The sequence below is a fragment of the Protopterus annectens genome, chromosome 5.part0 (genome assembly GCF_019279795.1).
Source record: "Protopterus annectens isolate FY-2018-M chromosome 5.part0, PAN1.0, whole genome shotgun sequence".
In the NCBI taxonomy this organism is placed as follows: Eukaryota; Metazoa; Chordata; order Ceratodontiformes; family Protopteridae; genus Protopterus; species Protopterus annectens.
This window is the reverse complement of record NC_056735.1, coordinates 1,169,282,564-1,169,301,371: the sequence shown is the minus strand read 5'-3', so window position 1 is coordinate 1,169,301,371 and position 18,808 is coordinate 1,169,282,564. Positions and strand designations below refer to the sequence as shown.

At 41.8% G+C, this 18,808-nt stretch overlaps 1 protein-coding gene across 1 annotated transcript in view; it reads left to right on the top strand.

The window, feature by feature from the left end:
* The window catches only part of XRN1 (5'-3' exoribonuclease 1), a 2,408,514-nt gene that overhangs the window by 1,919,445 nt on the left and 470,261 nt on the right, over positions 1-18,808 (top strand). The window contains exon 38 of the mRNA XM_044071018.1: positions 6,273-6,368. Within this exon, the coding sequence (XP_043926953.1) occupies positions 6,273-6,368 (96 nt within the window). The remainder of the gene's footprint in view (positions 1-6,272; positions 6,369-18,808) is intronic.

Sequence of the window (18,808 nt, the reverse complement as noted above, 5' to 3'; positions counted from 1 at the left end):
GCTGTTCTACGGTCAAGGTTCAATTGGCAGCCATTTCTCATTACCATGTGGGACACGAGTCAGGTCCCTTGATGACTGCGAATTTATGTAAAACCTTCCTCAAGGGTACCTTCCTGCTCAGGCCTCCTGTCAAGGAAGCTGTACCCCCTTGGGATCTATCATTAGTCCTTCAAGCCTTGACTGCCCCTCCCTTTGAACCAGCTGCCTCGGCCGAACTTAAATATCTTTCCTGGAAAACGGCATTCCTTGTCGCCATCACTTCAGCGAAAAGAGTTTCCGAACTTCAGGCCCTTTGTGCGAAACCTCCCTACTTGATTTTTCATCAGGATAGAGTGTACCTCAGGACCAATCCCTCCTTTCTTCCTAAGGTGGCCTCAGAAACCAATATCAATCAGTCCATTAACCTGCCAGTTTTCTTCCCTAAGTACCAGAATAAAGGAGAATACAAGCTGCATTGCTTAGATGTGCGACAGACAACTGCGCTTCTATATTCATAGGACTGCTGGTCACAGACAATCCGATCAGTTGTTCATTTCATTTGCCAAATTCAATCTGGGTAAAGCTATTTCTAAGGTCACCTTATCACGATGGATTTCACAGTGTATTCTTCTGGCCTACGAAACTTCGGGGAGGCCCGCACCTCAGGGAGTACGGGCGCATTCTACTTGCTATATATCTACTTCTGCTGCCTTTAGATCTAGAGTATCTTTGGATGATATTTGCTCTGCAGCCACTTGGGCCTCATCTCATACCTTTATCAACCATTATAAGCTGGACGTTATTTCCAGAGGGAGAGCATCCTTTGGCTCCGCAGTGCTCCGGAACATCCTTCCATGATGGCCGCCCAAGATTCAGGTAGCTGGGGACTCTGTCCCAAAGTTTGCTGACAAATGAAGTCCCTACTTCAGATTAAGAAGTTATGTACTCACCATAACGTTCCATCTGAGTAGGTGACTTCATTTGTCTGCAACCATCCCCCCCTCCTTCCCCCTGGCCTTCAGAAGTCTATTCTTGAATGTCCTTTCTTGGTCCATTTCGGGACACCTTTGGTCTGAGATTTGGTATAAGGGCAAACTTGATCTGAGGTCAATCAGGGTTGGCAGGGGATTATGGGTAAGGGGAGGGGCTAGGAGCTCGGATCCATAAGCTGTAAAATAAGTTGCCGGCTCTGATCCGAAGTCGGATCCAAGACCCAAAGGTTGCAGACAAAGGAAGTCACCTACTCAGATGGAACGTTATGGTGAGTGCATAATAACTTATTTCTTTGTGCCTGAAGTGGTATCCATGTTTTGTTTGAGCCAAGTTATCTATCTCTCTGTCTTCTTTCCAGAACCTAAAAACTGAGGGGGAAAGGATTCTCCATATTCTGGATGTCCACAAGCAACTCCAATATTATGACAGAACTAAAACTTTCAAAAACTCTGATCAGTTCTTCATTTCTTTTGAAAGTAAGAAAAAGTCCATCTCCCAATAGTTGTCTCATGCTGTTACCTTTTGTTATAACTGCCACATTAAGACAATTCCAGGCATGGTCAAGGCTGTCTGTACCCATGACCTTGGCTTCATCTGTGACTGTTTGGAAAGAGATGGATTCTAGAAGTATTCTAAAAGCATTAGCTGGGTCCTTCGTGTATACCTTTACAAATCACTACAAACTAGATTCCTTCTCCAGGTCGAGTAGGCTTTGTTTGGACCATTCTCCAGTGACTCATGGACCCTCATTCTTCCTCCTTCTCTCAGTTAGTATAAGCTGTGGTAGTCTGCCCATATAGCTAAGTCTACTGCAGCAGTGATCAAATGATGAACAGGTCAGTGCTGCAGTAGTCAACCCTTTTCCCCCATCCCTATTTATGTATGTTTTTGTTGCCAGGGTGAGAACTTTTATTTTTTTTTTCTTAGCATTGACCCTTTTGGGGCTCTAGCTTCCCTCTCTCCCTCTCTTTTGGTCGGTGCCCAAACCATTCTGTTTCTTCAGTTCTGTTCGAGCTGGTAACTGTTTTGCTGCATGGAAGGAGCCCGTATGCTTTGGAAGCTCCCTTGCCATGCAAGGCTGTAATGCCTTCCATACTTTCTGACCTCAAAATGAGCGTGAAGGAACCAAAGGTGGAGTTGTATCTGTCTTTATTAAAATCAAGTACACTTCGAAACTGGTCAAACAGCATTACTTTCTTGAACTACTCCATGTCCAATTAAATATTGGGAAAGTACCAACCCCATCATTGCTAGTTGTAGATCTCCCACTGTGAATCAGGATAAGCACACCACCTACCTTGATTTACTAGAATCCCTCACCATACAACCCAACACCTTAGTCATGGGAGATTTCAACTATCCTTCTATAAACTGGGGGACATACACAAGCAAAAACATGCTCACCCAGAGGTTCCGGGACTTTAACACAAATGCTCTTGAACAGATAGTCTACACCCCACTAGAGTCTGTAATGTTCTGGACATGGTACTCACCATCATCGGGGGCTACTGTACTTCCCCATGTGTGATGCCCTCCCTGGTTAGGACAGCCCACAAATTGGTCTCCTTTGAAGTAACTGCTAGAACTGACACCCTCACAGGAATGCAAATTATGAAAAACTTTAACAAAGCTAACTACAGCCTACTAAATGATGGTATAAAAAGCTTCACACCACCAGCAATCTCAGACGTCAGTGATCACTATGCAGAAATGTATGCAAATGACCCTGTGCAATCAGTTAAGTGACTGGCATAAGCTCTGCTGTAGCTGACCAGATCAAAAACAGGTCTTCCCATAAAAACAAGCCACTTTAGTGGACTTCAAGTATAAACAGATTACATAACAAGAGGAAGAAACTGTTGTCCAAAAGTAAGAGTTTTATCACTCTGGAGAGGAAGCGTTCCCTCCTAAGCCTTAACAAGAAAATCAAAAATCTTCTGAAGTCCTGTAAAGCAAATTATGAAACTAAAATCACATCCCTAGCCAATGATAATCATAAGGCATTCTTTAACTATGTCTGAAGTCTAAAAAGGAATGCCCAGGTATGTGCTGAACTGGTTGTAGATGGGATCACTAATACTACACTTGAAAATATTGCCAACCTGCTAGTTGACAGATTCAGAGTAGACTTCACCCCCCTATCCCCACCTACCATATCCCAAAGCATACCGGACACCAGCCATATGACTAGTATCTCTAGAAAGCAGGTCATCTCTGTACTCACTTAGGCCACACACATGGCCTCAATGGGACCAGATAATATCATATGTTGTTTACTAAATCTAAAACAAGACTTAGTGGACCCACTTGGCATTCTCTTTAATCATAGATTGAGAACTGGCCATGTTCCTCCAGAATGGAGAACAGCAACAGTAATCCCCCTGCCCAAAGGGGGGGGGGGAATCATCAACTGACCCTGGGGAACTGCAGACCTATAAGTCTAACCAGCCTCATCTGCAAGGCCATGGAAAGAATTATCATGGACCTCATCAAAAAGAACATGGGCGACCTCCAAACACTGGACCCAAACCATTTCAGCTTCATTAAGGGTAAATCATGCTTATTAAACCTGGTGGATGACTTTGAGAAAGTCACCAAAGCCATCAGCAAAGGAAAGACCATGTACACTGGCTATCTCGACCTTGCCAAAGCTTTCAACACAATGCCCCACTCTGGCATCATTGAGAAACTCTCCCAGATAAGGATTAACCCTTACGTTACTAGGTGCGTAGCCAGTTGGCTCATCGGCAGAACACAGACTGTCAGAATTGGTGACTCCACCTCCAGCAGTGGACTCATCATCAGTATAGTACCACAGGGGTCTGTGCTGGGCCCCTTACTGTTTGGCATCTATTTCTCAGAAGTCCAGACCAAAGTAGACAGCCTTTGGCTCACTAAGTTTGCGATGATTGCAGACTGGGAGCAATCATTGAGCCCCAATGATGTCAACATATTACAAGAAGGGCTAACATAAACAAATGGTTGATGCAGAAACCGTGGTCTAAAACTAAATGCAAAAAAAAATGCATTATTATTTCCTTTGGCAAAATGGAATTCACTGCAAATTACAATACTGACAGCACCTCCCTGAGTTCCAACCCAGTGGTGTGAGACTTGGGAACACAGGTTGATAGCAGTTTGAACTTTGACCACCAAGTTTTCACAGTGGTAAAAAAGCTTTCTATATAGCCCACCTCATAAGCAATGGCATAGCATCTAGATCAAGGGATGTTATAACTCCACTGTACTTGACCCTCATCAGACCGCTAATAGAGTGTAATGCACCCTTTTGCATGTACCTCACCAGATACCTGCAGCAGCTGAAGAGACCTCAGAGATTTCTCATTAAGAATATACAGGGACTCCAATCCATGACTTACATGGACAGGCTGAAAGCCCTGTCAGTTTATTCTGTATCTTACAGGCTGCTGAGAGATGACTTGTGCCTGCCCTATAGGGCGCACTCCAACTCTGCCAAAGTGGAAATGCTGCACATCCACAAGTCATATGGCACAAGAGTTTCTCGCTGATTTCAGCCTAACTTGTGACATTAACAGAACATGCTGAGGAGATAGATACGTCTCTCAGAAACCGACGCTTCTATGGAATAGACTTCCTATTTATGTAAAACAGAGATCCTCACTGACCCTATTCAAACACAGCCTAGATAATCGGATGGGAGACCGCAAATTGCCCCTGGGGTGGCACCCATATCCGTCATGGACAGGGGTAGCCAGTGTTGATCTCAAACTCACTCTGTGCATAAATTTGTTCAGCAAACTACCCAAAAAGAACAAATGGGGATACTTGGGATTAACATGGATAGGCTTGTAAAGGCTCTAGGGCTGCTAGCTTAATAACCTCCTCTGAAACTATAAGCTGGAAGGCTGTTAATTAACAAAATATAACCCATATACCTAAGAGTACTGCAGCGGTGACCATCCAAGCATCTACTGTTATGTTAAGCTTACTTGCACAACTGTACGTTCTGGTTATTGTAAAAGAGATTAAAGACTTTAAAGTGGGATATTTAATAAAAAAAGATAGCAAATTTTATAGAAATAAATGCAGTTTTTGGGAACATTACATGGAGAAATAATATTCAGGAGGAGTTTGTTGTAAGGGAAGGCAGGAACTGAGCAACTTATGTAATGTTAGAGTGAATGAGAATTTTTAAAAAGAAAGCACATATATGTAGTGCAGGACAAGCACCAATGGAAACTATTATTGCCGTGCGTTTTCTTTTAATTTATGTATACTCGTGTTACAGCTTAAAATGTGATGATTTAATAAAGATGTTTAAAATTTGTTTCTGAACTGGAAGATCTAGTCTCCAAGTACTAAGACTGGAGTTGATACTGCTTCAGCCAACTCTCATGCACCTGCATTGTTTTGTTACAGACATTGACTTGCACATCCAAGAGTATTAAAATAAAAAAAAAAATATGTAGACAGAAACATTATACACATGCTCTGCTTTATGACATATTGACACTGCAGGAGATATCATAGAGGATTAGGAAGGATTAAAACTTTCCGTCATTCACTATAGAGATTTGTTCTTTATTTTCTTATTTGAATCTGTTAACTGAAATAAAGTATTTATCCACATGAGCCTTTTTCAGACTCTGCCTGCAATTGCATACTCAATGCAAACATTACGCAGGTGTTAATAAACTGAAAATAGTATTTAGGTGTTAAAAATATGTACATTGGTTCCATAGATATAATACTTGAGCATACTTTGTATTTTCAGAGTTAAGGTACACTTCTGTGAGACCATCCACATGCCATGTACATTAAGTTCTAGCGTAACAATAATGGTCCAAGTTAAATAGGTTATTGTGCACAGCTTATCCTGTCCAGTGTTATGTACAGTTGAACTGATAATAGTTTATTGTAACACATAATTTGGATTTGTTGAGAAAAAGAAGTAAAAAGGAAAGCTAGGATGGGATAATGTAGTGTTACTAGAAGGAGAGAGCTGGATCAGTGTTTTTAAGGTAAAACGTGTTATGAGGTCTTTGATGATGGAATAAAGCTAGCTTATTCAAGAGTGGTTTATGTCATAGAAGCAGTTGCATTTGGCTGCTTCATGTAAGAGTAAAGGTAAATGGTTCCAGTTTTGTGTGTATTTAATGTCATCTTTGCTTTGAAAAATGTTGAGACTTAGACTAGGTTCATACACACTAACAAGCATAATGCACGTCATTTGTTTTATGTGTTGTCTTAATATTACTTCTTTGTACTAGAATAATATTTGTTAATCTCTGACATTGCTGTGATGTGTTTTGCAAAAGGGTTATACTAAACAAGATGATGAATTCTCCAGTGTGTGGAATTCCTTGCAGGGATTTGGAAAGCCTCCACCTCCTCAGCAAAGTTGGACAGAAAAGGTATGCACCTGAAAAAATGTTGGTATATATAGAAGTGTAAGGCATGTCTTATCTTTTATTCATCATCTTAGTTGCTTAAATGAACATAAGAATCTGTAATACTTATGTTTTTTAAATAGTAAATCACTGCATTAGTGATGGCATTTAAATAGTTATACTTTGATGTTATGTTGAAGTTAACTTTATCTCCCCTTTTTTCAATAAACATCTTTATTAAATTATCCAGTATAACATAGGCAGTCTTACATTTATATAAATGAAAAACAAACATTGACACCACTTTAGTTGCAAACATTATACATCACAGACACCAATGAAACAACTGTAGTTGCAAACATTATACATCACTTATCTGTCCAGCCATTGTCAGTTAAACATTTTATGGCTCACTGAAATCCTGCCTCTTAAACCTTGCTCCTTATCTGCATATATTGTTCCCACAGTTCCCATTGTTTTCTCTGTAGTTTGTTCCGTCCCTTTTCTAAAGATCCCAATTCCAGTTTTTATCTCTGTTACTGTATTCACTACTTCTAGTAAAGTTGGTCTAGACTTTGATTTCCATTTTCTAGTAATTGCTTTTTTGGCAGCCACCATAATTAGACTCATCAAGGCTTTACTCTGTCTAGGCATTTATGATTGTGTATTGTAGCTCAAAAAAAATCATCTCCCCAGTCAATCCAATCCATCCAGCATCTCCAACAGAGCGGTTCGCAGGGAATCCCTAAAGTTGACCAGCTCATTACACCCACACAGGTTCATAGGTAGGTGCTAGGCTATTGGCCCAAGGGCCTACGTAAGCTTAGCCAACAAGGTTCCCTGGCTTACACCAGCCAAGAAAGTTATTTTCCTGTGCCACTGTCTAGCAGAGACACAGAAGTGATCCCCAGGGTGTATTTCCTATTTCCCATCCAGTCATCAAGATTTTTCTTGAGTGCTAATGAAGAACTTTGCTTGACATAGATGGGTAGCCTGTTCCAGAGTATGGGAAGTCTCTGGGACAGGAATCTATCCCTCCAGCATGTCCCGTCCTCTCAAAAAAATATGTTTCCCAGCTACCTCTTTCTTGCCCGTCACACCTCCAACATTTGCTATCCACCTGAGGAAAAATTCTTTGGAGTCTACTTGGGGTATAAAAATACCTATGTAAACACTTCAGGCAAAGATCTTTAATCTTCTAGACTTTGCATGTTTGGGAGGTAAACATATATCCCCCCATTGTCTCTTTGTGAATTCCTTATCCAGTCTCTCTTCCCAATCCTTCCTAAACTCCTCTGATTGATTCTTATAATTATCATGTAATATTTTATATGCTGTAATAATTCATTTTTTTAACATCAGCTTCTGTTATAGAGTCTATTAAAAACTCTACTAGTGCTGGTCTTTTATTTAGGACCCCCTGTTTCTTTCTCTTTGCCTATACTCTATCAGTCCTCGATAGGGAAGGCAACCTCTAACCTGCAGTCCAAATAAAATGTTCTTCGTCTTCCCTTGCTGCAGTCCTGACAATTGGGTATAGTCCGCGTCCCAGTCGGCCCGAATACCAGAGTATAAGGCTGACGTCGGTCATGGCGCCTTAGACTGACGTCAGTACGTCAGGGTACTAATGCGCATGACCGACGCCATTTCCTCAGTCTTTTTTGCCGCATGGTCCGATGCAGAAGCAATTTTGTGAGTGCAGGTTGGCGTTCTGAGATTTTCCGAAACCGGAGTTTCAGACCGAATACAGAGTTGGCTAAGTAACCCCGTTGGGGAACATTTTGGTTTTTTCTTGCCTCAGTATTTAACCGGATGTCAGAAAAAGTGAATAACTGTATTTCTTGTGGGAAGCAGATACCGCATAGGGATTATCATACTTTGTGTATACCTTGTTTAGGGCCTGAGCACGACGTTGTTGGTTGCCGCTCTTGTGCTAGATTTAACAAGCGCACTATTAAGAGGAGGCTTGATTGTGCTAGGTTAGTGTTTGGGAAGCGTTGTAATTATATGCCGCCGGATACTCCGACGCCTGCTTCATCTAAGAAGCGCAAGGACAAAACAGTGAAGTCTAGGGTGAGGAACCGGCAGTCCCGGACGCCGGTCCTTTAGAAGGCTCAGGGGAGCCAGAGGTTTTGCCAGGAGTCTCTATGGAGTCTCAGGCAGATACTTTACTGTTACAGGATGTGCCCTCTCAGGAGGTAGGCCAGGCTGAGGGGCTTCTCAGGTAACTGTTCTTCCCTCTCTTCCCAAGGTAGTTAGGGCCTCTCCTTCTGTTGCCAAAGCTTCTTTTAGAGGAAGGCCAAGTTCAGCTTCTGTAGGGGCTTCTCCTAGCATTTCGGCTCTGTGCCTAAGAAACATATGCTTAAAATGGCAGAAGATTTGATTACTCTGATTAGAGGTTCTATGCCCCCACCTGATAAGAGGCCTAGGGTGGAACAGGAGTTTGATAGTTTTGAACAGTGTTCACAGGCTTCAGAGTCTTCTGTGGAAGACTTGCAAGAGTTTCCTACTTATTCTGATTCTGATGTGGATGATTCCACTCCTTCAGCTTCTCCTCCTGAGGATTTTTCATTTTCAGAGACTCTTCACTCCATGAGGGAGCACTTTAAATGGGAAGGCCAAGATTACTCTGACTCCAGAAAAAGGCTTAGGGAATTCTTGTTTTTGCCCCAGCATAGGCCCTTAGCTATTCCTCCTGTGTTGAATGTGGTGGAGGATGTTTTGCAGAGGCTTCTCTGAACCCTGATTCCTTGCCTCCTGCTCCTGTTAAGCCTGATAGGTATTATAGGGTGCCCGAAGCTCATAAGTATTTGTTTAAGAGTCCCAGGGCGGACCCAGAAACTGTTTCTCAGGGGCCTAAAGGTGTTAAAGCTTCTGTGGTTAAAAATCCTGTACCCTCTGATAAAGAGGCAAGGGCTTTGGATAGGTGGGGTAAGAAAGTATATACTTCTTCCACTCTAGCCATGAGGGCGTTGAATTGTCAATTTCATATGCTGAAATATCAGAATTATCTCCTTTCACAATTGAAATCTAAGGTGGATGCTTTGGCGGAAGGTATTGAGTGTAAAGAATTGCTGGATTTGGTTCATGTGTCTGAACAAGTGGGTAAGCATTCTTTGCAGTGTGGTTTTGATGCTGTTCAGGCCTCCTCGAGGGTGGCTGCTACTAGTTCTGTTCTTCGCAGACATGCATGGTTGAAGGATCAGAATTTAGCTGAGCATGTTAAGACCAGGATTTTGGATGCTCCTTTACAGTCGGATGTGTTGTTTGGACCGCCTGTGGAAGCAGTTTTAAAGAAAATGGAGGACAAAGCTAAGTCTATGCAGACTGTTAAAGATTTTTTGCAGGTGCAGCCTCCAAAGTTTAGTAGAAATTGGCCTGCTAAGGGGTGGACGTATCCTGCTTATGGTTCCCAGTCTAGGGGTAGGTCTAGACGTGGTAGGGGCAGGGCTCAAGGTTCTTTAGGCCTAGATCAGACAGTTCACCTGCTCAGACTTCTGGTGAGGGCAGGGGTCAGTCCTTTCGTAAGCAGAACCAATGACCTGCCTTTTCAGCTGCCAGTGGACTCTCGTCTGGCAGCTCCTTTGGGAGGAAGATTGTCTCTTTTCAAAGAAAATTGGGATTTAATCACTCAAGACAGATGGGTGCTGGATATCATTCATCACGGGTACAGATTTTATTTCCACACAATGCCCCTTTCAAAGGCATGCCAGATGTTCCTCCTCCACAAAGAAAAGAGGCTCACAAGCAAGTTTCTCAGTTACTCCAGATAGGGGCTATTCAGCCAGTCCCTGTGTCAGAAAGGGGCTTGGATTTTATTCTCGCCTGTTCCTAGTACCAAAGAAGGGGAACACGTGGAGACCAATTTTGGATTTATCTATCCTCAACACTTATCTGGACATTCCCAAGTTCAAGATGTTGACGTTACAGCAACTGTTACCTCTGCTGGGCAAGGATCACTGGATGGTAACTTTGGATCTCAAGGAAGCTTACCTTCATGTGCCCATAAGGCTAAGTTGCAGAAAGTATCTGCGGTTTCGAACTGGAGATTTTCATTATCAGTTCTCTGCATTGCCCTTTGGCTTATCTACTGCCCAGAGTATTCACAAAGGTTCTGGCTCCAGTGATAGCTTACTTCAGGCTTCAAGGCATTCAAATTTATCCTTACTTGGACGACTGCCTGATTCTGGCTCAAGAAAAGGAACACCTTCTACAGCATCTGGAATATGTCATAGCAGTGCTAAGATGCCTAGGGTATTCTGTGAACGAAATAAAGTCCAGTCTAGTACCCTCTCAAGACATGTGCTTTCTGGGTGTGAGACTGAATACAGCAGCCCAGATGGCCTTTTAACCCCGGACAAACAAAAGAGTCTGTCACTTTACTTCCACCAACTATCTCATCAGTCCGTGCTGACTGCAAGGACAGTCCTTCAAGCATTAGGGTTCATGGCATCTTGTATTCTGGTGCTTCCCAATGCCAAACTGCATATGAGGAAGCTGCAATGGTATCTCAAAATGTATGGACACAGCACTGCCAAGATTTGGACACTGTCATTCAAATAATACCTTGCCTTCAAAAGGAATTCTTGTGGTGGGCTCAGGAATGTCACCTAAACAAGGGACTCTCTGTGACCCGCCAGAGGCGAGTCAGATTTTAACGACAGATGCCTCGGACACTGCTTGGGAGCTCATCTAAATGGAAAGTGGATACAAGACAAGTGGCCTGCCAGACTACAGCATCTACATATCAACATGAAGGAGATGTTAGCAGTCCAGTTTGCATTGATGGCGTTCAAGGAGTTACTTCTTCCAGGGCAGGTGTTGATTCTGACAGACAACACAACTGTCATGTGGTACATCAACAAGCAAGGGGGAACACATTCTTATCCTCTATGCAGGCAAGCAATGATTTTATGGGAGACTGCGTTAAGCCTGCAACTGACTCTTCAGGCAAGGTTTCTGCCAGGAGCACAGAACTCCTAGCAGATGTATTAAGCAGACAAATCATGGATCCCCACGAGTGGAAACTGGATCTTCATGTATTTCAGAAATTGACAGTGTCATGGGGAACTCCAGACATAGATCTGTTCGCTTCTCCACTAAACCACCAGCTGCCAAAGTATTGCACAAAGGGGTTTCATCACACAGCTTGGAAAGTGGATGCTCTGTCTTTCAGTTGGAAAAACCTTCATGTCTATGCCTTTCCACCTCTACCTCTTCTTCCAAAGGTATTACTAAAGGTCAGACAGGACAGGCCAAGGATGATTTTGATAGCTCCAGATTGGCCTCGCGAACACTGGTACCCACTTCTAAGGAGTCTTGTAAAGAAGCCTCCATGGCCTTTACCTCTGATTCCTCATCTGTTATCTCAGAAGGACGGTCATCTGCTCAATGTCAAGCTTCAATCTCTTCATCTCACAGCTTGGCATATTCTGTGTTGAAGCATGGTAGGTCTCAGCTTCCTCAACAAGTTTTAAATGTGATTATGGAAGCTAGAAGGCCTAGTACTAGGAGAGTGTACGCAGAAAAATGGAAGAGATTTTTATTTTGGAGTACAGCAAAGAATTTGGAGATTTCACAGCCTAATTTGAGTGTGGCTCTTCAATATCTTACTGAATTATTGGACAAAGGTTTGTCTTTCTCTTCCATAAAGATTCATGCTGCAGCAATTTCAGCTCACTATGATTGTGACCCACCTTTGTTTTCGCATCCTTTGTTCAAGCAGTTTCTTAGAGGGGCAAAGAATATAAGACCCCCATGAGAGCTGCTACTCCTGCTTGGGATCTCAATTTTGTGTTGGAAAAACTTACTCTACAACCTTTTGAGCCTGCAGCTACTGCTGAATTGAAATATTTGTCATGGAAGACTGCTTTTCTGTTGGCTATTACTTCTGCAAGAAGGGTATCTGAGTTGCAGGCCCTTATGGCAGTAGAGCCCTTTTTGATTTTCCATAAGGACAGGGTATCATTACGCACTAATCCATTCTTTATGCCTAAGGAGGTTTCTTGTGTGGCTTTAAACCAAACTATTCATTTGCCTACGTTTTTGCAGATCCTCAAAATAAAGGGGAAAAGATTTTGCACACTTTAGATGTACACAGGCAATTGCGTTATTATTTGAGCAGGACTAAAGATTTTAGGCAGTCTCAGCAGTTACTTGTTTCTTTTGCTTTAAGTTCACAGGGCAAGCCTGTGTCAAAACAAACTATTTCTAGGTGGATTGGCTTTTGCATTGCATTTTGTTATTCCCATCATGGCAAAGAGGTTCCAGCTGGGATTAGGCCTCATTCCACTAGGGCTACTGCCACTTCAACAGCATTTCTAAGGGGTGGCAACTAAGGATATTCTGGAAGCAGCTACTTGGAGTTCAGTGCATACTTTCTCTAGGCATTATCACCTGCCTATATACTCTAAGACTAGAGCTGGTTTTGCCACAGCTGTTTTACAAGGCATGTTGTCAGCTCCTGCTACTTTATAATTTGCCAGCCTCCCTTACCTCTGCTTTGGGATTCTACCCAATTGTCAGGACTGCAGCAAGGGAAGGCGAAGAACATAGTACAGTTTTGTACCTACCATAAATGTAGATGTTCGAGGATTCCCTTGCTGCAGTCCAATTTACCCTCCCTCCTTCCCTCTGTGTTTCAGGGTGGTTGTGTAGGTGAGTTTACATGCTTATATGTTTTGTATATATTACTGTATATATTGTACATGTTTTTTGGTGCAGGTTGTTTTTGGGACTTGTCTTTTTGGGTCTTCTGACATCTGGGGCAAGAAAAGACTGAGGAAATGGCGTCGGTCATGCGCATTAGTACCCTGACGTACTGACGTCAGTCTAAGGCGCCATGACCGACGTCAGCCTTATACTCTGGTATTCGGGCCGACTGGGACGCGGACTATACCCAATTGTCAGGACTGCAGCAAGGGAATCCTCGAACATCTACATTTATGGTAGGTACAAAACTGTACTTTTTTGGCCTCTTGCCAGTCTATTACCTTTCCCTTTGTAGTTCTTTGCTCCCAATACTTTAGTTCCTTTGCCAGTTTTCTCCAATAAATTCCATCTGTTGCGTATTATCTGTATCCCTAACCACAGTCATACCTATCGGCAGAATGTCTTTTCTCCATTATTGTGCTGGTTTAGTTCTTTGAATACTCCCTGCTGTTTTATAGATATAATCCTCTGTATGATTTTTGTTATTCTCCTTGAGTCTGCATCCAAAATCCCAATCTCTCCTTATTTCTTGAGCCCACCCCCCCTCCCCCGGTATTATCATCATTCCTTTCCACTTTGAATTATAGTTTACTGCTTGTGCTTATGTATAAGAACCTTAACTGTGTTGTTCTAAAACACCTCATCAAATGGGGTAATCCTAGTCCGCCTTGTTCTGTTGGAAAAATCAGCTTATTCCACTTGACCCTTGCTATCTTCCCTTCCCAGATAAAATCCTTCAACTTTTTTTTTTTTTAATTGCTATCCACAGCTCCTCCTCTGGTTGATAAAAATATGCCTGACCTGTGTATAAGGCTAAAGGGACCAAAACATTTTAATTGCTTGTATTTTAGTATCCATATGCATATAACAAAGTTTCCAGTTTCTCAGTTTTTGTATTATCTTCTGTTTAGTCTTTTCCCACATATCCTTAGCTACCACAGCAGTCATTTATAATCCATACTCCTGAACATTTAATTTTATCATGGATATTGATATTGTGTGTGGGTACATAATTTACCACTATTGCCTTTGTTTTGGCATCATTAATTTTGTATCCCAAGAAGATCTGAAACCATCTTTAAAATGTTCCACAACAAGTGTAATGTCCCTTTCTGGTTTGTCATGTGTAAAATATCCTCTGCAAATAGAGCTAGCTTTTCCTAACTACCATACCAATTAATATCCTTGAATTTCTGAGTCCCTTATTTTCTTTGCCAGTGGTTCTAAATATAATGCACACAATAAAGGGAAAAGCGGACAACCCTGTCTGGTTCCACTACTCAAGCAGAAGTTATCAGAAATGACCCGACCCACTTTCATTTTCACCTCAGATCCCTCATATATACTTCTAATCAACCTTAAAAGTGTATCAGGGAAAGCAAATGCTTCCATTGCCCTGCTCATGAAGTCCCAGTCTCCTCTGTCAAATGCTTTTTCTGCATCAAGACCCACCAATAACAGTGGTATTTTCTTACATTCTGCTTCCATCTAGATCATCAATATTCTGTTAATATTATCAAATGTTAGGCTCCACTCCACATCTATCAATTTTGCTATCCCTTTTGCCATTCTTTTAACCATTATAGACATAAACACTTTATAATTATGGTTTAGTATTGAAATGGGCCTGTGTGAAGCTGGATCCGATGGACCTTTACCCCCTTTTAGGCATTACCGCTACCACTGCCTACTTCCAGGATGATGCTACTTCTCCTCCTCTTAAAATACTGTTAAACAAAACCTTCCAGATCTTTATCAGTTTTTTCCTCCTAGCTTCCAATCTTCCACATGAATATCATCTATTCATATGGACCTTCATAGCCATTTTTATCATAGCCATTTTTATCTCATCTCTTGCTATCCTAACTGTTAGTAATTGAGCCTCATGTACCTCTAATCTTGGCATATTTAATTATTCCATAATCATTTCCATTTGTACCTTTTCTTGATTTCCATATTTCTCTGCTTTATACAAACTTTAATAACATTTTCGAAATATTTCTAATACTTGTAAAGGATCTCGTTATCTTCCTTATTATAGGGTGACATGCCTTTCCACATTCTGTTGCCTGAGTTGTTGTGCTATCAGATTTTGTGCTGTAGTACTCTTATCAAAAAACAGTTGCTTAACTGCAATCTTTCTACACGCATGTTATAGAGGTAATCCCTTATTTTCTGTTTAGCATTCTGCAGTTGCTGCTTTTCTTGTTCTGAGAGATTCCCCGTTTTGCATTACTTTAACATTTGTCAGTCCCTCTAAATAATTAGTGTTACTTCTTAACCATATCTCCCTTTCCTTTATTTACACCCTGGTTTTAAACACCACTTTAATTTTATCTCATTCCCTAACTGTATTTTCAAAATAAATTTCTATCTTCTCTAGTAAGTCCTGAATTCATTCCAAACCCATTCCTTAAATTCCTCTGTTTTCATCTGATAGGTGGGAAAGCACCAGTTTCTCATTTTTATTTTATTACCTTGCATTTTTATTTTAGTTGTTACTGGCACATGATCTAAAATGGTTATCGGGTGTGGTTCAAGACCTTCAATTAAATGCACATGTTCCTGAGAGCTATAAATTCTGTCTAGCCTAGCCTAGTTTTTCTATCTTGGACAATAATATGTAAATTCACTCCAAACTCCTAGTACTGATTTTACAACTTCCATGCAAAGCATTTTCATAAAATTCTTCAAAAATCTACCCACCTGTTATATTTTCCCTTCTAGGCACCCCAGACGCATCTTCACTGTTGCAAACCAAATTCCATTCTGCACCTGCAAGTAATATTTCTTGCTGAAAGCGGATTATTTCTCCCAGAATTTTCTTAAGCTCCATTATAGCAGTTTTAGGTGGAATGTAAGTGCATGCCAGTGTAATCCTCATCCCTTGCCATTAGCCCCTTACTACTATATATCTTCCATTATTATCATTTTTTCCTCTTCTGTCACTATTGGAGCTCCTCTTGCAATTAATGTAAGTACTCATGTTTTCCTTTACCCCAGATATTCTGCTGTATAACCATCCTGATAAACTTTCTTTCTTTCCAGGTTTGTCTTCTGTAGCATAGCTATTTGCACTCTACATTTTTAATGTAGTTCTCTACTCTTTCTTTTTTATATTTATCTGTAAGACCATTCAGATTGAAAGACATTACAGAAAGCATAATTTTCTTATATAGTTATTACCACCTTTTATGTATAACTGCTTTTTTAAGTGTCTAATTCCAGCTTCTATGTTACATGCATTTACTATTCGGCAGGTTGTTTTTTTGTACAGTTGATGTTCTTCGTGTTTCACTGTTGCAGTCATTACATTTGGGTAATCCTGCTGGCAGGTTGCCCTCAGCCGGCCTGAATTCCAAAGTCTTGGGTCCTGCGTCGGCTGCTGTCTCCCCTTTCCCTGACGTCAGGTCGTCAGGGGTATGAAAGAAGCAGCCAACGCCATTTTCTTCAGTCTTTCTTGCGGCGCAGTGCCCGAAGCAGAAGCAGTTCGCAAGTGCTGGTCGGCCTACTCCTGAGATTTTCGTTTTTGAGTTTCAGATTCAAAGTCATCAATAAAGCTAAGTACCCCGTTGGGGAAACTTTTTTTTCTTGCTCCAGACTGATGTCAGAAAAAGTTAATTGTATTTCTTGTGGAAAGCAAATACCTCATAAGGATTTTCATTCTTACTGTATTCCTTGCCTAGGCCCTGATCACAACGTTACTGGTTGTCGGTTTTGTGCTAGATTTAACCAACGCATTATTAAGCGTCGGTATGATTTTGCTTTAAACTTTTTTGGACGCCGGTTTAATTATCCTGAAATGTCTTCAGATAGCCATCCGACTACCGGAGTTTACAACAAAATGCAAAGAAAAGGATAGAGAAAAACAACCGAGGCCCAAAATAGAGTCACAGGCTGCTACCAACTCCCATGTGGAGTCGGCCATGCTGCTGGATACTCAAAGTATTGGAGGCTCGGACGTTAATCCCTCAGATGGGTCTGGAGCTGCTGAGCAGGTACCGGCTTCTGGGGGTGTATTCAGACCCAAACATCTTTACATTAAAATGACTTCAGCTTCAAAGGCAAAGACTAAAGCACCTTCTAAAGCAAGGAAACAAACTCAAGAGCCACGTGGACAAGCCTCTATGCTCAAAAAACAGATGCTCAAAATGGCCGAAGACTTGATTACCTTGATCAGGGGTTCCCATCCCCCTCCTGATGAGGCCTAGGCAAGACACTGAATATGAACCTTCAGATCAGGTTTCTATTTCTTCTGATTCCTCTTCTGATCAGGAATATTCTCTTTCCCCCTATGAGGATTCTGATGCTGAAGAATCTATACCTTCAGCATCTTTTCCTGAGGGACTATTCCTTTGGGGAATCCGTGCATACCTTGAGGGAGCATTTCCACTGGGAGAGCCAAGATTTTTCAGAATCTAAAAAGAGGCTCAGGGATTTTCTTTTACTACCTCAGCACAGGCCTCTAGCCATTCCACCTGTGTTAGACATTGTAGATGTGTTTTCGGAGTCTAGTCTGATCCCTGACTCCTTACCCCCAGCTCCTGTTAAGCCTGACAGATATTACAGGGTTCCTGACTCTCACAAATTTCTTTTTAAAAACCCTGCTGCTGACCCAGCAACTATTTCACAGGGTCCAAAGGGAGTTAAGGCTTCCATTGCAAAAATCCCAGCCCCCTCTGACAGAGATTCAAGGGCACTGGATAGATGGGGAAAAAAGATTTACACATCTGCAACTTTGGCTATAACGGCCCTAAACTATCAATTTCATATGCTTAAGTATCAGCAACATGTCATGGGATTGCTTAAACAGAAAATGTTGTTAAATTCTGAATGTGCAAAAAACAAGGAAATGCAGGCTTTATTGTATGCAGCAGAACAAGTTGGAAAACATACTTTGCAATGTGGTTTTGATTCTTTGGAGGCCTCCTGCAGGGCCGCAGTTACGGGTTCTGTAATTAGGAGGCATGCTTGGTTAAAGGAACTAAATCTGCCTGATCATGTTAAAGTTAAATTACTAGATGCACCTTTACAGCATGATACTTTGTTTGGTGTTAAGGCAGAAGAGGTGTCAAAGAAAATGGAGGACAAAGCTAAATCTATGCAAACTGTCAAAGATTTTTTTACAAGTACAGCCACCTAGGTTTAGTGGACACTGGCCTACAAAAAATTGGTCCTTTCAGACCTCAAAGGGGCAGATCCAGATGCCCTAGGGGCAGATCCCAGGCGCAAGGTTCTTATAGGCCCAAGCAATGGGGTGCTTCTACCTCCAAAGCTGGAGAAGATAGATCACAAACATACAAAAAATAGTCCCAATGACTTCCCCCTGCCTACACCAAGCACTTATCTTCTGGCAGCACCCTTAGGGGGAAAATTAGCACTTTTTGTTCAAAATTGGCACATCATAACCCAGAACAAGTGGATTCTAAACATAGTGTCACAAGGCTACAAGTTCCATTTCCATACTCTGCCAAAGGCAAACGGCTGGCCAGATCTGCCAAAAAATCAATGGGCAGAGGCACAGAAACAAGTCTCATCCCTCATGGACATGGGGGCCATTCAACAAGTACCAGAGCAAGAGCAGGGACAAGGATTTTATTCAAGACTATTCTTGGTACCCAGAAAGGACAAGGCCTGGAGGCTGATACTGGATCTATCTATTCTGAACACTTTCCTGGATATTCTAAAATTCAAAATGTTGACACTGCAGCAGCTTCTGCCCATGCTGGGCAAGAATGTTTGGCTTGTGACTT